At 36.6% G+C, this 17,749-nt stretch overlaps 1 protein-coding gene across 7 annotated transcripts in view; it reads right to left on the bottom strand.

The window, feature by feature from the left end:
- Positions 1-17,749, bottom strand: part of MTA3 (metastasis associated 1 family member 3) — a 169,774-nt gene that overhangs the window by 46,539 nt on the left and 105,486 nt on the right. For all 7 annotated transcript variants that reach the window (XR_011473157.1, XR_011473158.1, XM_070429106.1 and 4 more), the window contains exons 7-9: positions 16,203-16,305; positions 14,028-14,127; positions 1,249-1,437 (exon numbers count right to left, since the gene is read on the bottom strand). Coding sequence is in view for 5 of the 7 variants with exons in the window: in XM_070429106.1 (XP_070285207.1) it covers positions 1,249-1,437; positions 14,028-14,127; positions 16,203-16,305 (392 nt within the window). In the remaining 2 variants the exon portion in view is untranslated. The remainder of the gene's footprint in view (positions 1-1,248; positions 1,438-14,027; positions 14,128-16,202; positions 16,306-17,749) is intronic.

The following is a 17,749-nucleotide window of genomic DNA, read 5'->3' as shown; positions in this document are numbered from 1 at the left end:
ATCACTTGATGTTGACTATGAACTCATTCCCTAAAGTAACGTTATGCTTCTGTTGCATGCCTAGTGCCTACCTGAAGGCCTGGCATGCTGGAGATGCTCAACAGACATTTGTTGAATTGAAATGGGTCCAGAATTACTAGAACATAAAATGAGCATGTCACACTCAGTGCAGGGAAAGTAGTTTCACTTTAGTGTTTCTCCTTCCATTCCTTTGTCAGACCTGTGGATTTTGTTCTTTAGGGGGCTTTGTTTTTGTGGTTTCTATTTAGTGGTATGGTACATTAATATACCATAGTAATAACATCACACTGGTGCATTATTCTGACCATCTGAAGCTAAATGCCACCAATGCATTTTAAATCCTCACCTGCACCTCCTATAAATTGAAATCATGACATATAACAATCTGCGTAAGAATGAAGTTTTGCCAGAAGAACAAATGTTAGTGACACTAATTAATCAATTATCATGTTTGGAATTTAATGTATCCATATTGATAGTAATAATTTTTCTTCAGGAATAATTCAAACAAAAATTCAACAACATAAAAGGCAGGATATTAACTTGCATCAAATACTTCATAGTCTATAAAGATTCTATTTTCATAACTTTTTATAAAGAATGGCTGCTATAGAAATCTATTTATAGACTTCTCAAATGGAAATTTCTCCATTTCAAAGCGATTATAAACTTAATTAGAGCAATTCCACAAAGACAAAAGGAAGTACATAATAGGAGAAAAGACTATCTAATATTTAAAAGGCAAATTAGATACTGCATATCATTAAGAGGAGTCAAAGATAGAAAGCCTATAAAGCAAATTCTCCTACTCTGCTTTACAGGTTGTTTCCACATTAAAGGTCCACATCAAAATTTCAGGCTCAACAATTAGACAACTAGAAAAACACTGAAGGTCTAAAGGAGGGCAATGAGCTTAAGAGGCAGGAATTAGATATATTAGATATGTTTAGTGCAAATGGTTAGACAATCTGTCCGTATTTTAAACTTAGACCTCAGAAAGGTGAAGAGGATGAATTCACACTGCCAAGGTTTACAGCAAGAACTCAAGGCCTCCTGGCCCTGGGTCTTATTCACAATTAATTCCGAGAATAAATGTCAATTTCTCCCTTTATAATACTGGCCTTCATTCTATGTTGAGCAGATAAAAATTACTAAGTCACAGATTTCTAAAACAAATAAAATATCCCCAACCTCAACATTTTATATCATTCACAATTTTCTACTTACAAAGTCTTGACGTATATCATTGAAGTCTTTGCCATATTTTTCCAGTGCCTCTTCAAATAAAGTAGCTTCAGAGGCTGACCATTCTTCCATTTCATCTCTGCATAAAACAGGTCCTCCAAGTGGCACTAAGACACTTATTGCACTGCTCAAGTCATAGCTGTGTCTATATAATGTATCCATAGCATGAAACTAAAGAAAACAAACAAAATGGAGAGAAAAGATCAGCCATAAATGCAAACGTCCTAGATTATTTAAGAACAGATACTGAAGTGCATAATGCAGTTAATTAACAACCATATACTGAGGTAGTTATTTTCTCACAAAATTAAGAAAAATTTGAATAACAGATTAGTTAACAATTATTTAAAATATCATTTACTGCTTTAAGAAAATGTTGATTTGTGCCTTTTAAGGTGTGTATTTTTTTTTAAAATATATTTTATTGATTTTTTACAGAGAGGAAGGGAGAGAGATAGAGAGTTGGAAACATTGATGAGAGAGAAACATCGATCAGCTGCCTCCTGCATATCTACTGGGGATGTGCCCGCAACCCAGGTACATGCCCTTGACCGGAATCGAACCTGGGACCTTTCAATCCGCAGGCCGACGCTCTATCCACTGAGCCAAACCGGTTTCAGCGGTGTGTATTTTTTTTTAATGATTCATTTGTTATAGCAACCTAACTATGGATATCCAGGACCTCCAGGCATTAAATTGGAAACCTGTATGTTTCACCATCCTTTCTGTTAAAATGCCAAAGTCACTTCAGCTACTATACAAGGCTGGCACAGCCTTCCTGAACAAAATCCTAAAAAATAGGTCATGTTGCCCGGCCAGCATGGCTCAGTGGTTGAGCATCTACATATGAACCAGGAGTTCACGGTTCGATTCCCAGTCAGGGCACATGCCCGGCATGCAGGTTCTATCCCCAGTGTGGGATGTGCAGGAGGCAGCTGATCAATGATTCTCTTTCATCATTGATGTTTCTACCTCTCTCTGGAATCAATAAAAAATATATCAAGGGGGCAAAAAACATCATGTGTCAGAGAGTGAGAAAAAAATTTCTCAGATTGGATTAAGAAAATGATGTACTAAGAAAGGAGAAACAGAAAGAAAGAAATTGAACTGAGAATGAATGGTAGTAATACAAAACAAAATTACACATCTGTATAAAACAAACGAAACAAAATTACCTATCCATTTAAAAATTAACTTGGTTGACATTTTTAAGACCAAGAATGACCAGGCAGGGCTTGGAACAGCTAGGTTGGTGGGGGTTTCCTATAAATTTCAAGGAAGAGTGATTTAAAGAATAATTTGAAAGAAGAAAAGACAGGTTACAATAATAAAAGTGGCTTTTTGCAAAAGTACCTTGGGTGTAACATTTTCCTCCCATCAGGAGAGAATAAACTAGGTTCCAAACTTTTAAGTTTTGAAAAACTTGGTGGTTTTTTTACTGGCGAGAAAGAGATTCATCTATAACATGTATGCCCATTTGAATACAGGAAAACTACAAGACAGGACAACTGGTTCTAGTTCTGGATAAGCATGTAGGTGTGGTGCAGGTTTGGCGGACAAGGTGATCAAATCTTGTCAAGTAAGAACTAGTTCTGTTTTAACTTTCTGACAATGAAAGCCAAGTCTTGCACCTTTTTTTTTTTTTTACATGAAATATCTGTACTCAGAAAATTATAAGACACTGAAGAAAGAAACTGAAGAATATACAAATAAGTGGAAGCATATACTGTGCTCATGCACTGGAAGAATTAACATTGTTAAAATGAACATACCCAAGCAATTAACAGATTCAACACAATTCCTATCAAAATACCAATGACGTATTCACAGTACTAGAACAAATAATCCAAAATTGTACATGGAACCACAAAAGATCGTGGATAGCCACATCAATCTTGAGAAAAATGAACAAAGTTGGAGAAATCGCACTACCTGATATCTAACTACACTACAAGGATACATATAATCAAAACAGCATGATTTGGGCATAAAAGACAGATCAATGGAACAGAATAAAGAGCCAGACATAATTATTTAATCAATTAATATTTTATAAAGGAGGCAATAACATAGAATGGAATCAAGACAGTCTATTCAATAAATGGTGTTGGGAAAAGTGGACAGATACATGTGAAAAAATTAAACTAGAGACCACCTTCTTACACCATATACAAGAATAAACTCAAAATGGATTAAAGACTTAAATGTAAGACTCAATACCATAAAAATCCTACAAGAAAACACAGGCAGTAAAATCTCTGACATTTCTCTTAGTAATATTTTTTTCTGATATATGTCCTTGGGCAAAGGAAACAAAAGAAAAAAATAAACGAATGGGACTACGTCAAATAAAAAGTTTTTGCACAGCAAAGGAAACCATCAACAAAATGAAAAGACAACCCACTGAATGGGAGAACATATTCATCAATGATACATCTGGTAACGGGTCAATATCCAAAATTATAAAGAATTCAAAAAACTCAATACCAAAAACAACAACAATCCAATTAAAAAATGGACAGAGGACCTCAATAGACATTTCTCCAAAAAGGACATACAGATGATCAATAGAAATATGAAAAGGTGCTCAATGTCACTAATCATCAGAGAAATGCAAATTAAAATCAGAATGAAATATCACCTACACCTGCCAGAATGACTATTATCAATAATTCAACAAATAACAAGTGTTGGCTAGGATGTGGAGAATAGGGAATCCCCGTGCACTGTTTGTGGGATTGTAATTCGTAGAGCTATTTCGGAAAACAGTATGGAGGCTCCTAAAAAAAATTAAAAATAGGACAAACTTATGACCCAGCTATTTCACTTCTGGATATTTATCTGAAGAAATCCAAAACACCAATTCGAAAATATATATGCATCCCTATGTTCATTGCAGCATTATTTACAATAGCCAAAATATGGAAGCAGCACAAGTCATCAATGGACAACTGGAAAAGAAGATGTGGTACATGCCCAGACAATATGGCTCAGTGGTTGAGAATCAACCCATGAACCAAGAGGTCACTAGTTTGATTCCAGTCAGGATACATGCCTGGGTTGTGGGCTCAATCCCCAGTAGGGTGGGTACAGGAGCTAGCTGATTGATGTTTCTCTCTCATTGATGTTTCTATTTCTCTATCCCTCTTCCCTTCCTCGCTCTCTAATAATCAATAAAAAGTTTTTTGTTTTGTTTTTTAAAAAGAGAGAGAGAAGATGCAGTACATATATTTAATGCAGTATTACTGAGACATAAAAAAAGAATGAAATCTTACCATGTATGACAACATGGATGGACCTAGAGAGTATTATGCTAAGTGAAGTTAAGGCAGATAAGAACAAATACCATATGATTTCACTTATATGTGAAATCTAAAAAATAAATGAACAAACAAAACAGAAACAAACCCATAGATACAGAGAACAAACTGATGGTTGCCAGGTAGGTGGGGGTTTGGGGGAGGTGGGTGAAAAAGGTGAAGGGATTAAGAAGTACAAATTGGTAGTTATGAAATAGTCATGTGGATGTAAAGTATAGCATAGGGAATACAGTCAATAATATTGTAATTACTGTGTTTGGTACCAGGTGGGTACTAGACTTACTGGGGGGATCACTTCATAAATTATATACATATCCAATCACTATGCTGTACACCTGAAACCATCAATTTCCTAGTTATAAGCACAGCTAAGACCACTGACCATGTATAGTCTTTTGCTATATGTGTCACAATTGTAGAATAATAACCTCAACTTTCAAGTAAATTTCTTCTCATTCTTCTGTAGCAGGGGTTACAAAATATGTTAGAATTAATCTTCATTTTTTGCTTGTCCTCTGCAAACTCCAGCATCCCTGAAACTAAATGATTACTGTTTCTGGATATATGACTTATGAAAATGAAAAGAAAGTTCAATAGCATTTATTGATCCCTTCAATTAATAATGTATTTTCATAAATGATTGTTATTTTTTTAACCCTCACCAGAGGATATGTTTAGAGAAAGGAAGTGGGGAGGTGGGGCGAGAAAGAGATAGAGATAGAGATAGAGAGAGACCAATTTGACAACAACACATCAGTTGGTTGTCTCCCATACGGCCACCACCAGAAATGGAACCTCAACCTAGATATGTTCCTGACTGGGAATCAAACCTTCAACCTTTTTGTGTAAGGGACAACAATCCAACCAACCAAACCACCCAGCCAAGGCCATTAGTGATTATTTTTTAAATTCCTATATAATAAAAGACTAATATGCAAATCAACTGAAGGGCGGAACGACCAGTCACCATGATGCACACTGACCACCAGGGGGCAGGCGCTCAACTCAGGAGCTGTCCCCTGGTGGTCAGTGTGCTCCCACAGGGGATGCACTGCTCAGCCAGAAGCCGGGCTCATGGCTGGTGAGCGCAGCAGTGGTGGCAGGAGTCTCTCCTATATCCATGGCAGCACTAAGGAGCCATCTGTCAGACATCCCCTGAGGGCTCCCAGACTGCAAGAGGGCACAGGCTGGGCTGAGGGACACCCCCCCGCCTCCAAGTGCACAAATTTTGTGCACTGGGCCTCTAGTATTTATAATGAATAATAAAACTAAAAAAGATTAAATGGTACTCAAAATCAATAATTATACAAATTAATTATGTTGCTGAGATTCCTTAGGAGGTAGAAGTAATTTTTATAATTAACGAGTGCTATGAAACCAGAAGTGAGAGAATTAAATGAGTTTTTCTCAACTGATATTATACTAACCACTCAAAGCATAAATGGATTTTCTGTCTTTTGTTCACGTTAGATGAATGAAAATACTCTTCTTATAGTCACTTTTAAAATTGATAATGAGCTATTATCTAATAAGACTTCAAAGAACCAAAGTACTTTCTCAACCTTTGTAAGTTATTATGACCAAACTCTCAAGTGATTACAGAGTGTTTGTGTTACTGAACAGTGAAGTAAGCATCTGCCTTTGGAAGACTAGCTCCTGTATTGTGCCACAACTCAAATGGAAAGAATGGGGCAGACTCACAGCTTACCAGGAGCTATGAAACCTCCAAAGCCCACATTTATTCCATAGCCTAGAAGAGAGTGTAGTAATAATCAGTATATGTACAAAATAAACATTCCCATCAGGCACATGCACTGTGGAATTCCTAGGGAACAATTCTGTTGAAATCGATAACTAACTGCACAAAGGAAACCAATCACATTATTTGCTTGGAGCTCCTATTATTAACTCCATCTTTCTGGCATAGATAGCAGTTTCTTGTTTCTTTTTTTAAATTTATCTTTATTATTGAAAGTATTACAAGTGTCCCCCCCTTTTTTTCCATTGAACCCCTCTACTCTAGACCCTCCCCTCCATCATAGCAGTTTCTTTTGAATAGACTTTTATTGTCTAATCTTACCCTGAAAATGTATTAGTAAAACATGGAAGACACTTTCTATAATAGAAGAGACAACACCCAGTAGTAAAGATTCACAGAAGTAAGCTAAAAAAAGACATTGGAGTTTGACATGTAACCAATGACTATGGTTTATCAGTAAGATAACAAAAAGCTAGACATACATACTAGAGAACATACTGGCTGATTCCATTTATATGGACTTTGAGAAAAGTAACAATTAATTGATGGTGAGATAATTAACTGAAGTCTGACAGTTGTTACTTCAGAAGGGAGGTGGGGGACACTGATAGGAGAGGAGCATGAGAAACCTTTTTGGGATTCAGGATCGTTTTTTGTGTGTTTTTTTTTAATCTAGACCTGGGTGGTGGTTACATGTATATATATATGTAAAAATGTATAAGCAGTGTACCTAAAATATAGGATACTTAATACGCTTTACTGTATATATAGCTTAGTTTAAAATAAAAGAACTTAAAAACTAAACATAAAAAACTGAGTCTTCCCTCCAGATAAATACAAAGTTGTCATCTTTTCAATAGCTTTACAAATAACATACAAGATCCATTCAAATATAAATTTTAAAAATTATAAGAACAAGCTGTTTTCTTTGCCAAATAGCACTGAAGGTGTTGTCACATTTCATCTCATTCATAACAGATGGAGATGACAAATAGAAATATTTTAAGAGAAAGACTGACAATTAAATCCTGGCAGTGAAATTCTCATCTTTTGTTCATTAAGCAGAATCACACTATGGTAGACTGGGTTATTCTTTAGCAAATATTCACTTTCTCCCCTGGACCTCCATAGAAGGGTATTCTTCTACTCCATTAATGTTGGACCTGGACATGTGACTTGACTGGCCAATAGGATGTTTAGACATGTGAGTTAACAGAGCCCTGAATGTTTTTGCATTTGGACTTGCCCTCTTGTGCTACTGACTTTTGTCAACGAAGAAGAGACACATGAAGATCTGGTCACAACCTGTAGCGTGGCACCTATATCAGCCCAGTCTAGTTCAGCAGAATCCTAGACAAAGAGCGTACAAAAAAATCAATGCTTGTTATTATAAGCCACTGAAATTCTGGACAGTATAATGAATACTGTGTTTTCCCTCTGAAAATAAAGAACTTATTTAGCCAGTGCTAGAAGTGCTGTGAACAGACAGCCCTCAGCTATTGGTCCTCTTTGAAATGATCTCAATTTAAGAAAGATTCATCACCCAAGGCCATGCTCTCTTCTTAGGGCAGCCTGCAACTAATGACTCAGGAGTGTCAAGGCCCAGCCTTCCACACTGATTTGGGACAAGTCTTTAGAGCAACCCATGGAGTCAGCTGAGGCCTTCATTCAGAATGCACCATATGGTCCACCTTCTCCCTCTAGTCAATCCTGCCAAGTACTTATCCCAGGGGTCCTCCCTAATAAATTTCCTGCATGCAAATCTCCATCTCAAGGTCTGTTTCCCAGGAATCCAACCTGTATCATGTAGCATTATTTTGACGACAGCTAACTGATATACATATATAGTCAATCAGTTGATTTTGATTTTCTGTATTGTGTTTTTCTATTTATTTTTGTTCTTTACTATTTTCTTTGTTTTATATTTCTCTGGGTTTACTCTGGTATTCTTATTCCAGACTTTTAAGACCAGTTTTTAACCCACTAATTTTATTAGTCTACTTAATCAATATTTAAGATTATAAATACTATAACCACAGTACAATAGTCAGATTCAGGAAATGAATATTGCTATAGTACCATTATGTAATCTAAAGGCTTTAGTCAGGTTTGCTAGTTGTCTCAGTAATGTCCTTTATAACGAAAGAAAAAAAATATTCTGGTTTAAGGTCTACTTGAGAATCATTTATTGCATTTAGTAGTCATATCTCTTCAATTTATTTCAATCCTGAATGAACAGTTCCTTGTTCTTTCTGTCTTTCATAATCGTGGTATTTTGAAAAGTACAGGCCATTATTATTATTGTTGTTGTTGTTATTATTATTATTGAATGTTCCTCAATTTGGGTTGTGGTTGTAATTAAAATAAGATTTTATCCAACTTAAGATCATTTTGGTCAGTTATGTCAGTCTAGGAGATTTTTCCTAAGTTTCAAATTTATCAGCAGTTATTGATTGATTGATTGATTTCAGAGAGGAAGGGGGAGGGAAAGAGAGATAGAAACATCAGTGATGAGAGAGAATCATTGATCTGCTACCTCTTGCATGCCCTGTGCCATGACCGGTAATCGAACCAGGCCATGCTCCCCACCAGTGCACGAATCGAGAGAGAGAGAGAGAGAGAGAGAGAGAGAGAGAGAGAGAGAAAATGATAAAGAAAATGTACCAAATGTTAACATTTGGGGAGCTGGGTGAAGGAAATATAGGAAATCTTATATTTTATATTATCTCAAAATACAAAGATAAGTTTTAAAAACGATAAACCCACACCTTCATTTACTCACACCTATAAATCCACATCTCTTAACCCTAACACTAGAAAAAGAACTTACAACAGTTTTCATTATATTTCTCCATAGTTCAGATCTACAGTGATTTTTCTGATGCTTCTTAAATTCACAGGAGAAAAAGTAGAGTAAAAGGTTACATATACCAAAAAGAAAAACTAATTTAAGCTTAAATTTGAAAGAAAAAGATGGGTAAATATACCTTAACACACACAAACAATTCTCTGAGGACAATTTACAGTATTTCTAAGCTCATTTAATATCATTTTACAATCATCAGACAAAAAGTGTGCGTAATGTACAATATTATTGCCTTAATGAAGTATTTAGAAGGAAAATTCATGTTGCATATTTTTTACTGCAGTGATAGTCCATTAGTTCTAATTGTACAGCTTTGCTTATGAGATAGTACTCATAAGCAAATTGACTTTTTAAAAAATTATATGAATTCTCATTTTATCAATTTTATATTCATTTTGAAGACTAGATTTCTGGTGTACTAGTAAGTTAATGCCTAAAATGTTAACCAAAAGGTTTATATATTCTGCTGAGTACAATTTCTTTAAATAATGTGATGACTGTGATTTGCAAGTTCTCTTCAAATCTCCAGTATCCTCAAGGTCCTAAATGAAAAGTGTGATTTGACTAGGACTCACAAATAAAAGAGAGTCACTCACAAGATTTATGGCTACCATTTTTATAAAGAGTTAATATCTGATGACAAATTATTATTGGTTAAATCAACTTCCTCTTTTTTCTAAGTTTTTCTTGATGGGAAAATTTTTACTATAAAAATTATACCTTGTTGTAAGGAGAAATTATAGAGTGATATTCTTATAACAATCATACTAAAATGTGTGGTTAATCATGGCCTAACGACCATATTCAAATGTGATAATCTACTACAATGACAATAAAAATGGCATCACAAAGCCCCATATAATGCTACAAAATCAGAATTAAATGAGACTCAACAAAGATTGTGGGGGAAATGCATCATTGTCGTCGTCGTCGTCGTCGTCATCATCATCATCATCTCAACAATAATAACTAATTGTAAATATTTATTGAGCTCTTATATGGCACCAGACACTGTTCTAAATTATTTACAAGCATTATCTCATTTAATCCTCAAGCTGATGCTGCACAGTAACTCAGAGACAGACCCTTCTGGAAGCTGGAGAGAGGGTGCCAAAGGTCTTGGTTCAGGGCATTGAGACATAACCCGCTTTCTCTCCCAGTGAGGACAGGGCCTGAAATAGGGTTTCAAGAGGCTAAAAGCCCAGTGTTTGTGAACATTACCTTAAACGAAGGATATAAGCTGTTGATTCTAATTTCTTCTGGAATGTTGATGGAAGCTCGAAAAGACTTGTGACAGCTATAAATCAGATGTCTTCCATCCAGTCTGGACAGCCAATGTCATAGAGAGTTCTATGCCCCTCAGAGAACCCAGGGCCCAGGAAAATCAGCCCTAAGGCATGTTCTGGAGAGCTACTCCAGTTCCATCAAGTTCCATGTGCTTGGATACACTAATTAGCAACTTATAGAGGTATGTCTATAATACCTCTTCTTGTCAGACCATAACCCCTGAAGCAGGGTGGATAGGTTCTATTACTATTTCCACTGCAGATGATGAAACAGACACAGGGAGGTTAAGTCACTTGCATAATACTATATGGATCATAAGCTACAGTTCCAGGGGAGGAAAACCATAGAATCATAAAAGTGTATCCATTTGCATAAGTCATACCATTATTCACAACAGCCAAAGGTAGAAGCAATCCAAGTTTTTATTGATGGGTGAATGGATAAACAAAATGTGATGCACACATACAGTACAATATTATTATTTAGCCTTAAAAAGGAAAGAAATGTTGACACATACTACAAAATGTATGAAACTTAACTAAATGACATTAACTAAGTGAAATAAGCAAGTCACGAAAGGGCAAATAATGTATGGTTCCACTTATATGAGGTATCTACAATAGTCAAATTCAAAGAGACAAGAAGTAAAATTACGGCTGCCAAGGGCTAGGGAACAGGCAATGGGGAGTTACTATTTAATGTGTATAGAGTTTTAGCTGGAAATGAAAAGTTCTGTAGATGGCTGGTGCTGATGGCTGGTTGTACAACAATGTGGCTACTTAATGCCAGAGAACAATATACTTACAAATGGTTAAAATGATAAATTTTACTTGTATGTTGTATATATTTTACTACAATTTTTAATCAAGTTTTTCCTACTTAAATCTTTGTATGACTCCTGGTCTTCAGATGGTGTGTATAGCTCTGATAATACAATATTAGAATTCAAATAGTTCATCTTAGTGATGAGATGTACTCAGTAAAAGATTAAAACAATAAAATAGAAATAATATACTCCAATGACCTATTTTTTTAAAAAAAAAAATCTGTCCCAGAAATAGAAGTTAAGTTGTTCATTCTCAAATATTTACTGAAAACCTATGTTTCATTCTCAAATATTTATTGAAAACCTATGTTTTCAATGAGGAAGAACAGATATAATAATACATTAATGAATATTACAAGCTGACATGTGGGGAATGGGAAGGAGAAAAACAGACATTAAGCAGATAATCACAAAAATGAGTGTTTAATTATAAACAACTAACATGGAGGAACATAGTTGGTTCTCTGCATGAGCATATCACAAAGTAGCCTGCCCCAGACTGATGGATTAGACAAGATTTTTAAAAAGACTGGAGTTACCTTGGTGGGGCTGTGAGAGTATTCAGGCAAACGGAACTGGACATGCAAAGGTCCTGTAGCAGGAGGCAAACCATGGAACCAAAGGAAGGATACAGCCTGGCTAGAGCCCAAGGGACACAGAGGAAAGTGTGGGCAAGGGACTGGAGAAACAGTCCAGGCAAAATCCCCTAGTCTTGTTGACTGGTGTGGGTGTTGTTGTTTTTACCCTAAATGCAATCAAAAGCCACTGAAAGGATATAAGATAGGAAACAGCAAAATCAAAGTTGCATTTTTAAAAGATCACACATAATATAGGAATTAGAGAGGTTTCAGGATAAAATTTCCTCTCTACTAAATCAACACATCCTGACCTTTCCCAGAATCAGACTTAGCACTGGGAGGCCTAAGTTTCTAGTCCTGATTCTGTCACTAATTAAATGTGAATCTTTATATTTTATATAAGTTACCTCACCATTATCTCTAATACAGTCTATCCTAGATGACTTCTTAAGCCCCAAACAACTCAAAAAATTCTTTTTCTGGTATCCTACCTTCCAAATTTAGTCCTCAGAGTCCAGGCAAAAGAGAAATCCAGTGTCTACACAATTACCTATTCTCTGAGACTGAAGCTTTGCCCCAGCCATACCTCCCTAACAATGTACATGGCACTCTACCCTCCAGCCATGTGGGTGTAACAAACATGAAGTAACAGGCTAGAACATCCACCAACTACTACTTACTAACCACCTCAAGGTTTACTTTGTTCTAAGGAACTTTGTTTCCTCAAAGGGGTGGAGGAAAGGTCAATGTAGTTATTATTGTAAACTGATGATTTTTTCCTTTGCATATTGTACAAAATACACTTTACTTTTCTTTTTTGTGTTCCACATCACTTTTTAATGAAACAAGGGTGAAATCTATGAAGCCTCCATGGCTTCAATACTCTAATAATTATAAATCTTATTATATACCTTAGACTAGCAGTGTTTGAAATTCACAGTCTAGCTATGAGGAAGTTAGACCTAGCAATCTGCTGGTAGATTAAGTACCTGCTCCTAAAAAATTACTGGTGATTTGACAAGTGGCATACATTGATTGTCTTGGATAAATGGATGTGTCAGGTTAGGAGTGCTGAAAGCCCAGCTGCAGTCCTCACAGGAAAAACCACAAGAAAACCAACTGACAGGCTACCGAGGTTCTTGCAGTTCCCCAGCCCTGCCCTCTCTGCACTGGGAGGTCTTCAGATGCATGGTCTGGTCACCTGATGGAGAAAGGTACTACCTGATCTCTTACAGGCCTGCAAACACTGAAAGAAAAGAAAGAACTTGACTCTCCAAATTCACCTGAATGATAAATCAATTTTCATTTAAAGGCACAAAACAACTTAGCCTTTCACATGTTCTTTTTGGAAAACAATCAGTAAAACTCATGTCATCAACATATTAATAATCAATTTTTAACCAGTCCCACTCATTTTTCTAGAAATGCCTCAGTATCTTATATTTTAACATCAAAGTGGAAGGCCTTACACAGCTGGGCAAACAGTATTAAAGATGCAGATCATAGCATCTGAATAACAAAAGGCGATTTCTTCCTACTTTCGCAACTTCTAAAAGATGTCAATTTCATGGCACCAAAAACATAATTTCAACACAAGAACAACATATAGAAAGAGTCCAAGTAAAGCTGAACTTAGAGTAGGTAGAGAAGGAAACCAAGGCATTTAAATGTTGCAGATTTTCTTCAGTGCTGCCTAATCCAAGATAGATAACAATAATAATATTTAAACCCAAGCCATTTTAGTGAGAACGAAACAGAAGACTAATCTGGTAGCGAGAACTCCTCAGTAGGAATCAAGAACAGATCCAAATCCTATCTCTGAAACCAGTTGTATAAACAGACCAAAACAGAATTTCCTGAGCCTGAGTATACTTCTGCTAAAAAAATAATTAACAATTATAGTAATAAATAATTTAGGATATTAGATGTAATATAAAAGTGACCTCCAGACTGCTAAATACTAAAGAAAACAAAAGAGATGGAAACACTGGAGGATCTGAAAGTACCTGCCTAGAAGGAACATAAGAGCCAAGATATACTCTCATATCTACAACACTGCTATTTTGGGCTTAAAATTAAACAAGTAGCAGCAGAAAGAACCCTAAAATTTCAAAAAGCATCTTACCAGGGTGATGTCTCGGGAAGCTGCAGCTGCGCTCATATGCAAACTAGGCTGCCGTACAGAACTGCTGCAATCAAGGGCTCGAGCGAATGTCCCAACAGCACTAAATAAGCCACAAAAACAAAGAGGGAAAATCAAGACTCTGTTATTTCTTTTATATTTAAAGAAACACATTTTGGTAGTGAATGAAAAATCAAGTTCTTGGATGTTTGAAAATCAAGTACCAAATAAAAATAGTATTTTCCATAAAATTTAAGAATTGACAAGCCAATTTACCATATGAGCCATTACCATTAAATTAAAAGAAAAAGTAGGTTGTGAGGCATAAAGGAGGGAAAGATCTATTTTGAAATGCCACAGAGTAAACAATTTGGCATTCAAATGTGCTAAAAAATGAGAATTAAATTAGCTAGAATTCAACTATTACTGCAAAGCAAGTTCTGACCCCCTTTTTTTAGCCCAAATTGTGAAATCCCAGTAACATTTTTTCTTGAAATATGGTCAACCTCTTCTTATGAGGCCTCAATATATATTTCCATTTTTAAGAATTACCACACTGATTATCGTATGATTTAGAAAGACTTCCCACATGTAACGAACCCTAACTTCAAGAAATAAAGCATGAAACGACAATGACTTGCTCCTTGTCTATCTCTCTTTTAAACATGTTAGCTAAGAAAAAGTTTTTAAAAGGTTGTAATTAAACTATAACACGTGAACAAAAAGTACACATAGTACACATTGGACAGCTATGCAGTTCTGGCAAAGTGAATGCATCCATGTCACCGATATCCAGGGTCAGGAAACAGAAGATGACAGCACCCTACACTACTCCCTCTCTCCCTCTTCCTCCAAAAGAACCACTATCCTGGATTCTAACACTACACACATTTTGCTCATTTGGGAACTTAAATAGAACCAAATACTATGTACTCTTTTCGTATCCATCTTTTTTTGTTCAGTTATGTTTGTGGATTCACACATGTTGCTAGCTGTAGCTGTGTTCATTTACTCTCCTTGCTGTGGCGCATCCTCTGCATGATGCTCCCCCTCTTCCCTCGACTCTACTGATGATGGATATTTGTTTCCAGTTTGGATAGTGATATTCATGCCATCTGCATATGGGTCTTCTGGTTAGATGATAACAGTTTACCAAAGCAGCTATATCAACTCATACTCCCACCAGTAGGATGAGGGAGGGAGAGAGGAAGGAAGGGAGGGAGGGAGGAAAGGAGGGAGGTAGACAGTGATGTGAGAGAAAAACATTGATTGGCTGCCCTCGCTACCCTCCCCAAAAGGGATCAAACCTACAACCCAGGTATGTGTCCTGACCAGGAATCGAACTGGCAACCTTTTGGTGCACTGGATGACGCTCAACCAACTGAGACACTCTGGCCAGGCTCAACTTTATTTTTGAGATTTCTCTCTTTGCTACATGTAACTCTAATTCATTCATTTTAATTGTTGTAAAGTAATATTCCATGTAAGTATTATTGCTTGCTGATGTACTCTTAGTTTTTTTCTAATTTTTCTATTACAATGCTATGATAATCTCATTTCCCTTCTGCTTTGCAGGAGGAATTTAACCAGGGACCTCTTGATTCATGGGTTGACACTCAACCACTGAGCCACACCAGCCAGGCAAACATCATTTACTTTTATAAATAAAACAATAAAAATAAATTTCTATCCCATTCATTTTATCAAGAAAACAGGAAAAGAGGTCAGGTAGAGAGGAAGGAAGCCAGTTTGGCAGCCAGGCTTAGAGCTCTCAAAGGAAAGCCATATGCTCAGCAGTAGGCCTTCCCCATGCATGGGTGCAGGTAAGAGGAATTTGAGGCACGCATTATACTTGACACATGACTAATCACTGCTTTAAATTAAAGACATGGGATTTTAGGAGTTGAATTTCCTCTTTATACTTTTGTGCAGTGCTTACATTTTTACAAGGTGTGTTTATTTTTTAATCTATGAAATTTAATAAATCTATTTCATTTTTAAAACAGAAACTAATGATAATAAACCATTTTATTTAGGAAGTGGTGTGACATATATTAGGCTTTCTTACATAATTAAAAAAAACACAACCAATGAAAAAAGCAGAATACAAAGAAAGGAAAATATGTATAAATTATTTTATAGAGAGAAAGATGTTTTCACGCAATGTGTCATACTCACCGTGCTACAACTAAAAACTGGTCAATCTGTCGATCTGTAAGTGGGCTATTTGGGTCCCAAACTTTAACTTCCAATTTTGACTGTTCCCTCTCATCTGATTCTCCTGTCCGAGAGCAAGGAAAATGGAGTCTTATTACCCATAAGGCACATACACGGTCACATCTGACTGATGACGGCGGTAACCACAGCATTAAAAATGTAAGGTAAATGTTCATGGTTTTTTGGTACATTCTTTCAGACAGCAAATGTAGAACACTTTGTAAAGTGAACACTGATAAAAATGCAACCACACCATATGGTATTTTCATTTGTCATTAACATGTATTTCCTGAATACTTGTATGGGTGAGGCACTAAGCCTCATGCTAAGGGATATAAAAACAAAAAAGAAAGCACTCCTGCAGAAAGACGCTTAAACTATAATAAAACTTACACATAAATAACTATGCTACAAATGGAAAAAACACCCAAAAACCCTAGATGTCATAAGAGACATACCGATAAGGCTGTAGAGAAACCATTTCAGGCTGGTTAGGGAGTGAGGTCATGCAGCAGGTGGCATTTCTGCTAAGAACTGAAAGGTAAAGGAGTCCACTGGCAGGAGAACAGGACGTAAGACTCAGAAAGGGACGTGAGCAAAGTCAAGGGCTCCCAAATGTGATTAGAAAGGTAGTTTGTTTCGTCAGGAGCACATTAAGGGGAATCAGGGGAGGTAGCTAAGGAAGTGGACTATGAACATGTTACTGAAGATGCCACATAGATTTTCTGAAAAGGGAGGTAATGAGAAGCCCTTGCCTTTTTAGTAAGGGAGTGACAAGACCAGAATCAAACTTCTCATCTCACACTTAACAATGGTATGTAATTTGCTCTATGGACATACCCGATGAAGACAGAAACAACATGACATGGACAATGACAACAGACAGCAAAGGGAGATTTAGGAATGTCAGGGACAGACGGGAGGCAGCGGGTAGATTTCAGGCCTCGAAAACTATAGGGATGGTGCTGGCATTATCAGAAAGAAGACTGAGATAATGCAGGAAACTTTGTTTCAGGAATCGCTCACAAAGAGACATAACCATCAGGCAGGACTCAATGTGAGGACAAAGGATAGTAATGGGAAACAGATTTGGGAGTTGACTGAAATTTTGATTTACAGCTATGGATTTCCTATCAGGCTAGGAACTGGTTTTGGCTTTGTTTTGCTTTTGAATCAGTCCAACTACAAAATCAGGCAGTGCCTTGCACTGACTGACATACTATGAAGCTAAACATCCCTGACAAGCTCAGGCTATGGGCTTCTAATGTGTTCAGTCCTGGTATAGGAGCAAGCAAGCATCAATGGCTCAAACAGAGAAAGAGGGAGGACAGAATCAGCCATTCTACCTGTAGTCTCCTAAGCCAACCACTGCTGTCAGGTTGGGGACTTGCCCATCCTGCCCCTTGTTCAAAGGCAGATAACCAGAGAGCCAATCGCCACCCCCAACACACAGAAACGCACGCAGAGTAGAAAGAGTACTGGGCCAAACAGATCTAAAGTGTTGGAAA

The sequence above is a fragment of the Myotis yumanensis genome, unplaced genomic scaffold (assembly GCF_028538775.1).
Source record: "Myotis yumanensis isolate MYYU_CA2020_CCGP unplaced genomic scaffold, mMyoYum1.0.hap1 SCAF_11, whole genome shotgun sequence".
Lineage (NCBI taxonomy): Eukaryota > Metazoa > Chordata > Mammalia > Chiroptera > Vespertilionidae > Myotis > Myotis yumanensis.
Note: the sequence above shows the minus strand (reverse complement) of the source record. Positions and strands in the feature narration are given on the sequence as shown.